We start from the raw sequence: 12,745 nt of genomic DNA, 5'->3' as shown, positions 1-12,745 counted from the left end.
AAAAATAGTTTCCCTCTTTTAACGGCTTGCTGATCCGACAGCCCAGGGGCACTGACATTTGCATGTGTGATTGTGTGATTGTAGTTTGTTTGCTCGCACTCGCAATTTGGTGTGTTGTGTATGACAAACATAAACACACACCTTCGCACGTCCGCGCAGCAGACAACTAAGTGCTTAGTTCATAAACGTTGACAATTAATTGAGCAAAATGCCAGCCATTCAACTAATTGGAAACGCTTAATGCGAAAGCGAATGCGAGTGCGTATGCGAATGCGAAACCAAAGCCCAAAGTGGGCCGAACCGACTAATGAAATTATTTGTGGCAATTATACGGCACCCTAGGGTGTGTTTTTGAGCCATCCAAAAACATGCACACACACAAACACACAAAAGCAAATACAACTCTCTATTGGCTTATTAATTTAATGCCTTCTTTTGCAGGGCTTCGTGGCAGCAGGACATCAGCTGTCCTGACTTCACGTACTCCAGGGAGGGAACAAATCGATAAGCTGCACGGATTATGTGCTCCATGAACTCGTTGAAGGCGTCCACGTCCAAGAAGCGCCAATGGGGGCACTCGTATCTGTGGTGATGTGGAACATCCCGACAGAAGATCCACTGACGTTCCCTCAAATGCTTTTGCATATGGAGTGGCTCGTATAGCGGGGACCTGGGCTCCAGAAAGTTGTTGGTTACGGAGAAGGAAAGGCCCATGTTGATCATCGACTTGATTTCCGGCAGGTCCAGCAGCTCCTGGAACTCCTTATCCGTTTGCTTGGATTTAAGTACGGTGGTGTACCAAGATGGCATCGCACCGAACTGAATGGCCTGCATTATCGAAACAGCAAACTCCTTTCGATCGCACCAATTGTAGAACAACCACCTCACGGCGCACATAAACATCTCCATCTCGGAGTTCACACACATATTTCTGTTACTGATCAGCTCTAATACGTGCTTTGGCTCCAATTCAAGATATTCCTTCGTGGCAACGGCGAAAAGAAAATAGTTGCCGATGCGTTCCAGCATCAGTTCTTGCAACACGGGCACATCCAAGGACAAGCACTCCAAATACAGCTTATACGCTTCCAATCCATTCAGCAACTTGGGATTGTTCAGGCGACTCCAGATGTGGTCCAATAGTTCCGGCATTTCCAGGTTTTTGGCGGTCAGATAGAGCTCAATAATGTGTTGACGCTGCGGTTGGGCCTTCGCATTGACCATCCACTCGTAGGCCAACTCGAAACCTTTCTGAGTGACATGATCGGTGCCCAGGCTCACTTCATATATGTCGGTCAACTTCTTAAAGTAACCCGTGCACGACTGCAACAGCGCCATGTGGCAGGGGAAAGCCTTATTTCCCACATGAACCAGCACATCGGTGCATATTTTGTTTTCCAACAAATGGGATAAGCCGTTGATCATGAATCCTTTTTTGCAGCCGAACTCGAACTCGATGTCATCCTTGTCAGCTGCGAAGCCCATTTCCTCTAAAGGGCATTCCGGTAGGGGTTCCCACGTTTTATTATCCTTTTTAGATAAGCTTCTGGCTATCATGGCTTTTGTTTTAGGGTCCCTAAGGAATAAGAACAGTAAAACCTTTTTGAATTCTTATAAGAACTTTTTCATTACTATTGTATTTAAAGTAGGTTTGCTTCATTTTCGTATGCATCAACAAAGACGTAAAGCCTAAAAGTTTCTTATGCACTTTTGATTACTTACATTACGCTTATTATTTTCTCTTCTTCAACTTCTGTGGCACTTGCCAGCTCCTCGAGGGAACTAATAGTTATCTCATCTGTACTCATTGCTGCGATTTGAATTTTGGATGTTGATATGAAGGTAAAGAAAATATGTGTGTGTTTACAAAAAGGCAAAGTGAAACTCATGGCGCACTGATGTTCGGCACTCGATTTGCGGCGCAGAAAGGATCATTTGCGGCTGTGAAAAGCCGCAAGAAGACCACACCTAAACTAAATTCTGGGATAGCTGGCTCGGATTTGGCTGCCTAATTCCTACCTGGGCAACTTAACGTTTGCGTTTTAAGTGGCTCCGGCTCAAGGGCTTAGCCTGAAGGCTTTTCGAGTGGGCCTGTTTATCTATGCCCACACAGTTTCAAGTGCTCTCGGTTGAGTTCCCCCTTCAACCTTTCACCTCGCCTCATATCGGAGCGTCCGCAAGTGCCAGTCATTACATGCAACGATTGTGAGCTGGCCAGGATTTTATGTGCCAACAACAAACAGACCTGGCCAGACTGACGGGAAGGGGCAGATAAGTTTCCAGCAAGTCGGGTGAACAGGAAAATTGAGCTTAAGTTGCAATTAAGCAATTGCCCAGTTGGCTCGGTTGATTCGCAATCCAGCTTCTAAAGCTGATGCTGATACCTGCTACCTGCTCCTCCTTTTGGCCCGGCTAATAGCAGCAAGCAACTCAAGTGGCTGCTAACTTGGCCTTCAATGGCGCAATAGACTAGCGGCGGGGCCAATCCCCAGCTGCAAATAATGCAAAATTGCAATGAAATGCGGCCAGCTGGACGAGGTGAACTCTGCCCGGGGAGCGTCGCTCGTTCTTTTCTATTTATGTGCAGTTGCTTTCCAATCACCAGCCAGCAAACTTAATACAATATTTAAGCCGCAAACGTAGCACAATGTAAACCAAAGTAATCTCGAACTCAGCTCCGGCTGTGCAGCTAGCAGCTCGGTTTGGTTTGGCTTTCTGCGGCAAGTGGCACAACTTGCGGCCGGCTGCGGCAAAATGGCTAAGACTCGAGAAGCGATGAGGGCCAAAAGCTGGTGGGAGAGCGGAAAAGAAATCGAGAAAAAACAATTCCGGCATTGAGGGAACTTCGCGTTTTTTAAGTGGAAAACTTTGGCCCTTGCATTTGGCCATGGGGCAAATGCTGGTTGCAATGAAGCTTAAAGTGGGCCGCAAATGCAGTTCAAATGTGTCCGGCGAACTCGTCTGGGAATCTCACTAGCTGACTGACTGACTGACCTACTGAGTTCAAAAAACAATATTAATTCAACAAGCATAAGTGATATTGAATAATACAAGTTCCTTGAGGCATAACTTTATTGTTGATTTGCCACTCGCCAACACACACGCATTTGAATGCTAATCAGCGCTTTATGCGCTTTATGATTTTTAGGTATATTTGCGTTGCTCATACGCAGCGTGGTCCGCATCACTAATCCCGGCACGCAGCATCAATAAGTCAAACACGTCAATGGGAAGCAGTGCGAGTCCTGGGAGCAAAAGTCACGGCAGTAAACCAACAACAACAAAACAGCAACCATTCGCTGAGGAGCAGGGACAAAGGCAACAATTTATTGTTGCTCAATGTCGCATTTATCATCACTTTATGCTACTTAATCGAGCCTTCGTCCCTCGGATCCTGTGAGCTCGATTTCCGCCATCGAAGATGATTTCAATGTTTACTCTCGTCTCTTCCCGGGCTTTGTTTGCTTATTGTTTTTCGACACACATCCGCGCACACAGCCAAGCACTTTGCAGCGTCTTTTTATGGTTTATGGCGCCATTGAATTTTTCGTTTGTTTTCTTATTAAATTATAATTTATATGTGTAGTCGCATCAGCCAGCGCCAAGGACAAGGCACTTTGTCAATTGTTTAATAGAAAACAAAGGAGATACGACTGCGAAATGGCTCCTGAGAACGAAACTTTTTCGGCGAGGACACTTTGTTTTGTTATTTATACATGCGCACGGCGTACTCAATTACGACTTGGAATGGCAAACAACTTTCGGGTTTTCGTGGGTGTGTAGCTCTGTTTGTTTGCAGGTCAGAACGTGATGAAAAGTGCGATAGTAATATATTAAAGATGGCAGATTTCGAATGGCTCGTGAATCACTTACGATGGTGAAGAGATATCACTGAAAAAAGGGGCAATAGTCTGGTTCTGCTTCTACGAATGTTATGGCCTTTAATGCACAGACAAAAGAGTCTCCAGAATAAAAATTTGTGAAATAATCTTTATTTGGTACTTTAAAATTTATTTAAAAAAAATTAGACCTTTAAGGGAAAAGTAGTTTTTCCTGTATAAAATTTACCACACTTCGAATGCCTTTTCTCTGGTGCGCAAAAATTTCTATAGTTGATAGTTACCTACATGAAGCCAATGATGCGGTGGGAAATATCAAAAAAGCATGCACAGCTAATCCACTTGAATAATGCAGTTGCAACAAATGGCCAATGCTCCCCGTATTGGCATCGGAAATATTTCCAAACCTATTTCAACTTCATTAAATACCTGTGTATAACAAATCCACACCAAACGGCTGCAAATGGCAAAAACAAAGGTGAGATGTCCATTCTGCAAAAGTATTCGCATAATTAATTGCATGGCGTAGTATGTATAGATTTTATTTTGGTTTTTGCATGTTACAAAGAGTTAAATAATAAAAAACTGCGCACATCGCATTCAAATTCATTAAATTTGCATATAACTTTTGAGCATATTTGAAACATTTTGTGCAGATGATTCGTTGGTTTGATAGCCAACATTTTTAATTGCGAATTAAACTGCCATTGCGCTTTAACTAATTTGCGCCCCGAAAATATCAGTAAACAATAATAAACAAACACAGCATCATCTGGCGGATTTTAAATTTCGTGGAACTTTAGCACATAATAACAAATAATTTTAAAACCCATCCGGCGCATAGCAACTCGATATTTTTTGAATTTGGCAGCTCGTCATTATTAAATATAATTGACACGATACAGAAAAAAAATTTAAAAAAAATAAACAAATCCTTTCACCGCTAACAAAATATATAATAATTTGAGCACAAATCTAGTCTATGTTTGTTACATTTATTATCAATATTTTGGCATACGCTCAAATTAAAAAATCATACTGGTAAAAAACACTTTTCTAACTGGTAAATATTTACCAAACCAATTCAATTACGCGCATGAAATTATTTGGCTTTTATAAATGTTTTAATTAACTGTCAAATGTAATAATTGCAGAATCTGTTTGGCCAAAAACATTTTGGCCCTGACAGCTGCTACCGGCGCGCGTAAACTTTAGTATTTTTATTTTAATTAAATTCGAGTCTGCGGCGTTGGTTAGCCCGCGAAAAAAGATAAGCCCCAAGCTGGCGCTGACATTAATCATTTTACCTTTCAAATGCATTCTCATTAGGCGGCCGCCAAATTGAAACTTTAGTCGATGCAAAAGGGAATCGGGACTGTGAGCTTCCCCCGGGGCTGCGGCTCATTAATAACCGACAAGACGGCATAATTCTTTGTCTTCGCCCGATATATATACATCCTTTTATTCTTGCCTTTACCTTTCCGTCGCTTCGGGGGTTTCCATGGAAAATAAAGATGCCCAACAATGACAGGCCCGACAGAAAGGAGCTGTATTAGAAGAGGAAGTTCGGAGTGCAGAGGTGCTAAGCCAGGCTAAATGTTGACCAACTAACAACTGACTTACATTGCGGCGCACCCGAACTTTTCCAATTAAATCTGGCGAAAGTTCGTTCACTCCTTGTGCTGCGACTAGGAAACAAGGAAAGTTCTAATGAGTTTATTAATCAGCGATAAATTTGGCCAGCATATGCCAGGAAACTAAGAAAGAACACCGCCCGCATAAGTTGTCATAATTTCTAATCAGAAAAGTGTGCGAAGAAGTGCACATTTCTATTTCGGAGGGACGACTAAATAAACATCTGTCTCAAGGCCAAAGACTATTTAGATGTCTCTAAGCCATCTGCCGAAATAAAGGGCTAACATCCCCGCCTAATTAATGTGAAAAGTGTCAATTAATCAATCAAGCCGCCGATCAATCCTATCGGCCGGCCCAATGAAATCCCAACACCAGTTAGGACTCAATCCAGCCGCATTTCCCTTCTCGACCGTGAGTGTATTGACAGGATAAACTCAACAAGCTGTCAGAGCCGGCCAAGGCAAATAAAATAGCTGGCGACAAAGGCTCAACGGGCGACGACTTCGCAAACATAAGCCCATCGGAAGTGGTCGTGGGTTGGGCCAGAAAAAATAAGAAAATTTCATCAAACGGCAGCGGAAAACGTTATCCAGAGAGCTCATTTAATCAACCGTTGCAACATTCCCACCGAATGAATGGAAATGGGTGTGGCGGGGTTTGGGCCAAAAAGGCAAATGCCAGCTAATTATTATGACAAATATCAAACATCCGGTCGGTTGAGGGCGCGACTAATGCTGTGTCAAAGGCTTAAATGCTTAACGAAATGAATTGAATACCAGTCAATTATTAGTGAGCAATTCCTAAAAAAAAAACAAAGCTTTAATTATGCAAAAAAGACTGCTATTGATATGACAGTTATTTTATACAAACATAAATAAATTTGCTCTAAGCCGCAAGGAAAAAAAAAAAAATTTAAAGAGAGAATCATAATTTAAATAATTAAAGTAATCTAAAAACCTCATATGTTTTTTTTATAATTATAATATTTGTTTTTTAATCACAAGAATTTGATTACAGCTTCACAAAATATTTTAAGCTTCAGTTTCTTCTCTTGAAGAATCTCGTTGAGCAGACCTGGTATAGTTACGTTCCGGCTTTTCTGTGGTGGTGTTGGCCATGAATATCTTGACCAAGCACATAGATCCCAGCAGCATATAGTTAACAACATGGGTCAACAGAAGCTTATCCAGACACTTGCGTATTTTTTTCCAAGATTTCCGGTTTTGTACAAAGAAGTACATATACAAACCCATGGCGTCGCTGATGAGGAATACGCAAATCAAAATCGATCTGTTGTTCTTTCGCACAAATGGAACCAGTGCATACAGGGCCGAGATGAAGATGAGCGATGGAAGTAGAATCTTCAAAATAAGCAGGCTTCCAGATACATAGAGAGAAAAGTGTGGGTAAAATAGTCGCGCTAAGGTTGGAATGAACAGAAAACTGGATAGCCAATGTCCAGCCAGGAAAAAGGCCACATAGAAATAAAGAAGTATCATGAATGCATATCGATAGAGCTTCTTCAGTTTCTTCAGTGGTTTGTGTTCCTCCTCCACTTCTTCTATTTTGTTGAATTTTCTGGAGCCTTCATAAACTTGGAGGCCCAAAACCAATTCTGTTATTATTACTTGAACATTCAGAGAAGCCCATGAGCTGGTGAGCAGACTAATAATGGTAACCATGTTTATAGTTATTAGTTCAAATCTTCTTCTGCCGGTTGGTGTGGATTGAGCGAAGTATCGGATTGAAAGGAAAGCAAAGATCAGAAACGACCAAGTTATGACATAGACATAAACTGAGACTCTTTCCTTATCTTCGTATTGATAAATTCCATAGGCTCCGGCTATAAGAGTCAACGCGTTAATGGCCCAAACACGAGGATCATGTCGATGTCCCAAGATCAAAGGGCGAATAATCGCCATCAGCATGCTGATATAAAGAACATGGGAACTTTTTATGGGAATTGTTTTGAGTCGGTTTCTAGTATATTGCTGTACGAACATCAGTCCACTTAATAACATAACTGTTGTCAGCCAGACAAATAACTTCACGTTAGGTTTAACAAAACCCCTTCGATTGATGAGGAGTACGGAAATTAAGTACAGAACACAAGTATGGTGATAGAAAAAGGCCATCAATATTAACAGACCAGCGGGCACCAGAATGCAGACCAAGTTCCAAATTGGTTTCATAATCAAGAAGCTTTTTACAGGTCGTTCGGCTTGAGCCATTATTAGCATTCCAATTGGTAACAGCAACATTTTGCAGAGTTAGCAAAACGAGAAGCAATATACTCAAAAGGACCAATACTAGGGTTGATACAGTCTGAAATCCCCTTCTCTGCCCTTTTTCCCTCTTGCACAATCGAGTGAGCTGCAGAAGAAGGCAATAGAACCAAATCAAGTAGGATGCAGTGGTGGCCACCATCAAGGGGAGTTGGTAATACTGGTGGTAGTAGGCCAAGCACAGTTGAGCCAATTTTCCGAAGTTCTGACAAGTTTCCATGGCCACTTTCGTATTTCCTTGTGATAATAGAGACTTAATGTTTTTTGAATATTGATCAATCTGTCCCAAGTTAAGTTCCTCAAATTTCGGCAACCATTTATAAAATACTGCATTTTCGTGTCGTTGGATAAGAATTTTTGCCTGGTCCAAAAGTTGCAAGACGTTCAGATGCAGAGCCATTACTTCGTACTCCCTGCTCACATTAAGGTAACCCACTGGCATCAGGGCTAAGTTGTTCATGGGTGGTGGAAGACCAATTAGAGCAGACATAAGTGGTGCTAGCTGAATCTGATCCACCTCGGAAATGTTGGCGTTAGTAAGAAAGGTGGATTCAGGATCGACTCCTTCCCGACTCACTCCAGCTCCCCACATAAATAAGGGAGTCTCGACTTCAAGGGAGCTTCCACCTCCATGGATTCCTGTTAATTATTTATTAAATTATGCTTACACACTTATTACTAAACATATTATTCTATTATAGTACACCTTACCATTGTCATTCATGCCATGATCGGAAGTCATCAAATAAGCAGTTCTGCTGTCATTAAAAACCCGCTCAAAAAGCTCATATGTTCTTCGAATGCCCCTCTGTGTGTGCTGCAGCTTTTTGTGGAACCTTTTGCTAAGAGGTCTGTAACGGTGGGCAGCTATATCCATATCGGCCAAATAGACGAAGAACACCACCGACTTCTGGCTTTTTAAATCCCGAGCATTGTCGGCATTCTTTAAAAACTTTTCAACCTTTTCGAAAGCCCACTTATCACAGGTGAGTTTTTCCGGCAATTGTGCCTCCAAGTACCATTCGAATCGAAGTGGAGCTCCGCCGTGCGGAAGGCCTACAAAATAGCTTTTTACATTCCTATGAAGCCAGCCTATCGTGTTTCTGCTGCGATTGAAGACGGTGTCGAAATTGCTGGGATTGTAGCGAAAGTTGACCAACGCAGCCGCAGGATCCTCATTGAAGCCACCGAATATGGCGATGTGTCCAGGTCGCGTCATTGTGGGAGCACAAGTGCGGGATATTCCAATTCGTCCTTGCTTCCGGAATATATCCCTCAGATCCGGAATATCACTGCCATTATTGGCAAAAAAGGTAGCAGCTCGCAAGCCGTCGGTTAGAAACACAACCAATCGATCTGCTGGGGGCTCCAGAGCCAACTCGCGCATCGTCTTCTGTGGCACGAGATTTGGCAACAAAGTTGGTTGGAAATATGTGGTCAATATGGAGCCTGTCAACAAGATGTGCACTACCAACGATTGAATTTTCCACATTTTTCCACGGGAAAACCTAAAACACAGTGCGAATTAGGGAAGAATATAATATAATAAAATTTTATTTGTAGTGTGACGTTTTTTGAAAAAACTACTGCAACTGAATACTTTTAAATTCAGATCTTGAATTGTAGCTTTATTTCGAGAATAAATTAACATTTTTCTTGCAAATATTTTTGGAATAAAATTTCTTAGTTCAACACTTTAATAAAGTACATTTCCGAATGCCAAATGGAATTTTATCCTAGAATTGAAATAACAAAATTGTTGTCGTCGTCTTTCTGCGCTTTGCTATCTGTTATTTTATGGATGCCATAACTATGCGGCCTTGTCAAGCAATTTTAATTTTAATCACGAAAATTTATTACAGCTTCACAGAACATTTCAAGCCTGAGTTTCTCCTCTTGAAGAATCTCGTTGAGCAGACCTTTCTTCGTTATGTTTTGGTTTTTCCACACTGGAATTGGCCATGAATATTTTGACTAAGCACATACATCCCAGCAGCATATAGTTAACAACATGGGTCAGCAGGACCTGATCCAGACACTTGCGTAGTCTCTTCCAAGATTTCCAATTTTGTACAAAGAAGTACATATACAAACCCATGGCGTCGCTGATGAGGAATACGCAAATCAAAATCGATCTGTTGTTCTTTCGCACAAATGGAACCATTACATAAAGGGCCGAGATGAAAATAAGTGATGGAAGTAGAATCTTCAAAATGAGCAGACTGCCAGATAAAAAGAAAGAAAAATGTGGGTTAAATAGTCGCGCTATTGTTGCAATGAATATAAAACTGTATAGCCAATGTCCAGCCAGGAAAAAGGCCACATAGAAATAAAGAAGTATCATGAATGCATATCGATAGAGCTTCTTCAATTTTTTGAGTGGCTTGTGTTCCTCCTCCACTTCTTCTATTTTGTTGAATTTTCTGGAATCTTCATAAACTTGAAGGCCCAAAACCAATTCTGTTATTATTACTTGAACATTCAGAGAAGACCATGAGCTGGCGAGCAGACAAATAATGGTAACCATATTCATAGTTATTAGTTCAAATCTCCTTCTTCCGGTCGGTGTGGACTGAGCGAAGTATCGGATTGAAAGAAAAGCAAAGATCAGAAACGTCCAAGTTGTGACATAGACATAAACCGAGACTGTTTCCCTCTCTTCCCATTGATAAACTCCATATGCTCCGGTTATCAGAGCCAACGTGTTAATGGCCCAAACACGAAGATCATGTCGATGTCCCAAGATCAAAGGGCGAATAATCGCCATCAGCATGCTGATATAAAGAACATGGGAACTTTTAAAGGGGGAAAAAATTGTTCTAAGTCCGATTCTAGTATATTGTTGTACGAACAGCAACCCACTTACTAATATAACTGTTGTCAGCCAGACAAACAATTTTATGGAGAGTTTTAGGAAAGCCCTTCGATTTATGAGCAGTACGGAAATCAAGTACAGAACACCAAAATGGAGATAGAAAATGGCCATCGATATCAACAGACCAGCGGGCACCAGAATGCAGACCAAGTTCCAAATTGGTTTCATAATCAAGAAGCTTTTTACAGGTCGTTCGGCTTGAGCCATTATTAGCATTCCAATTGGTAACAGCAAGTAAAAGGCCGTGATATGCGGTACATTTTGCAGAGTTAGCAAAACGAGAAGCAATATACTCAAAAGAACCAATATTAGGGTTGATACAGTCTGAAATCCCCTTCTCTGCCCTTTTTCCCTCTTGCACAATCGAGTGAGCTGCAGAAGAAGGCAGTAGAACCAAATCAAGTAGGATGCAGTGGTGGCCACCATCAAGGGGAGTTGGTAATACTGGTGGTAGTAGGCCAAGCACAGTTGAGCCGATTTTCCGAAGTTCTGACAAGTTTCCATGGCCTCTTTCGTATTTCCTTGTGATAATAGAGACTTAATGTTTTTTGAATATTGATCAATCTGTCCCAAGTTAAGTTCCTCAAATTTCGGTAGCCATTTATGGAATACTGAATTTTTGTGTCGTCGGATAAGAATTATTGCCTGGTCCAAAAGTTGCAAGACGTTCAGATGCAGAGCCATTACTTCGTACTCCCTGCTCACATTGAGGTAACCCACTGGCATCAGGGCTAAGTTGTTCATTGGGGGTGGAAGACCAATTAGAGCCGACATAAGTGGTGCTAGCTGAATCTGATCCACCTCGGAAATGTTGGCGTTAGTAAGAAAGGTGGATTCAGGATCGACTCCTTCCCGACTCACTCCAGCTCCCCACATAAATAAGGGAGTCTCGACTTCATGGGAGCTTCCACCTCCATGGATTCCTGTAAATAATGTCCTTGATTTATTAAACTATGTTTGTTTATACACTTATTACTATCAATATTATTCTATTACAGTATCGCTTACCACTGTCAGTCATGCCATGATCGGAAGTCATCAAATAAGCAGTTCTGCTGTCATTAAAGACCCGCTCAAAAAGCTCATATGTTCTTCGAATGCCCCTCTGTGTGTGCTGCAGCTTTTTGTGGAACCTTTTGCTAAGAGGTCTGTAACGATGGGCAGCTATATCCATATCGGCCAAATAGACGAAGAACACCACCGACTTCTGGCTTTTTAAATCCCGAGCATTGTCGGCATTCTTTAAAAACTTTTCAACCTTTTCGAGAGCCCACTTATCACAGGTGAGTTTTTCCGGCAATTGTGCCTCCAAGTACCATTCGAATCGAAGTGGAGCTCCGCCGTGCGGAAGGCCTACAAAATAGCTTTTTACATTCCTATGAAGCCAGCCTATCGTGTTTCTGCTGCGATTGAAGACGGTGTCGAAATTGCTGGGATTGTAGCGAAAGTTGACCAACGCAGCCGCAGGATCCTCATTGAAGCCACCGAATATGGCGATGTGTCCAGGTCGCGTCATTGTGGGAGCACAAGTGCGGGATATTCCAATTCGTCCTTGCTTCCGGAATATATCCCTCAGATCCGGAATATCACTGCCATTATTGGCAAAAAAGGTAGCAGCTCGCAAGCCGTCGGTCAGAAACACAACCAATCGATCTGCTGGGGGCTCCAGACCCAACTCGCGCATCGTCTTCTGTGGCACGAGATTTGGCAACAGAGTTGGTTGGAAATATGTGGTCAATATGGAACCTGTCAACAAGATGTGCACTACCAACGATTGAATTTTCCACATTTTTCCACGGGAAAACCTAAAACACAATACGAATTGGGGAAGAATATAATAAAACAATAATAAAATAATTTAATTGTATATCTAGTGTGACGTTTTTCGAAAAACTACTGCAACTAAGTATTGAGTAAATTCCAGTATTGAATTTTAGCTTTATTTCGAGAATAAATTAACATTTATCTTGCAATAATTTTTAGAATAAAATTTCTTAGTTCAAGACTTCAATAAAGTGTATTTCCGAATGCCAAATGGAATTCCATCCTAGAATTGTAGCCGTTAAACGAACAAAATTGTTGTCGTCGCCTCATCATCATCCGGTTGTCTT

General features: G+C 41.7%; 3 protein-coding genes across 3 annotated transcripts; all 3 read right to left on the bottom strand.

Moving 5' to 3' along the window:
* Positions 1-407: 407 nt before the first annotated feature.
* On the bottom strand, positions 408-1,861 carry LOC108088548 (ectoderm-neural cortex protein 1-like). Its single transcript, XM_017186394.2, has 2 exons — positions 1,723-1,861; positions 408-1,576 (listed from the first exon to the last, which is right to left on the bottom strand). The coding sequence occupies exons 1-2, from the start codon at positions 1,806-1,808 to the stop codon at positions 418-420; spliced, it is 1,245 nt and encodes a 414-aa protein (XP_017041883.1). The 5' UTR covers positions 1,809-1,861; the 3' UTR covers positions 408-417.
* A 4,562-nt stretch (positions 1,862-6,423) lies between these two features.
* LOC108088532 (GPI ethanolamine phosphate transferase 1-like) lies at positions 6,424-9,351 on the bottom strand. The gene is given in 3 exon segments (XM_017186375.2): positions 6,424-7,733; positions 7,735-8,398; positions 8,471-9,351. Coding segments are annotated over 3 exon segments (2,673 nt in total). The 5' UTR covers positions 9,252-9,351; the 3' UTR covers positions 6,424-6,505.
* Positions 9,352-9,579: 228 nt separating this feature from the next.
* Positions 9,580-12,490, bottom strand: LOC108088531 (GPI ethanolamine phosphate transferase 1-like). Its single transcript, XM_017186374.2, has 2 exons — positions 11,643-12,490; positions 9,580-11,557 (listed from the first exon to the last, which is right to left on the bottom strand). The coding sequence occupies exons 1-2, from the start codon at positions 12,421-12,423 to the stop codon at positions 9,636-9,638; spliced, it is 2,703 nt and encodes a 900-aa protein (XP_017041863.1). The 5' UTR covers positions 12,424-12,490; the 3' UTR covers positions 9,580-9,635.
* Between the last annotated feature and the right edge of the window lie 255 nt (positions 12,491-12,745).

The sequence above is a fragment of the Drosophila ficusphila genome, unplaced genomic scaffold (assembly GCF_018152265.1).
Source record: "Drosophila ficusphila isolate 14025-0441.05 unplaced genomic scaffold, ASM1815226v1 contig_791, whole genome shotgun sequence".
In the NCBI taxonomy this organism is placed as follows: Eukaryota; Metazoa; Arthropoda; class Insecta; order Diptera; family Drosophilidae; genus Drosophila; species Drosophila ficusphila.
The sequence above is the reverse complement of the archived record's forward strand: the minus strand, read 5'-3'. Positions and strand labels throughout refer to the sequence as shown.

Bases quoted from the DNA above. Each gene is read 5' to 3' on its own strand.
- LOC108088548 (XM_017186394.2), bottom strand. From the start codon at position 1,808: ATGAGTACAGATGAGATAACTATTAGTTCCCTCGAGGAGCTGGCAAGT. The intron at 1,577-1,722 runs GTAAGTAATCAA...CTTATTCCTTAG, and splicing joins GAGAAAATAATAAGCGTAAT to GGACCCTAAAACAAAAGCCA.
- LOC108088531 (XM_017186374.2), bottom strand. From the start codon at position 12,423: ATGTGGAAAATTCAATCGTTGGTAGTGCACATCTTGTTGACAGGTTCC. The intron at 11,558-11,642 runs GTAAGCGATACT...CATTATTTACAG, and splicing joins TCATGGCATGACTGACAGTG to GAATCCATGGAGGTGGAAGC.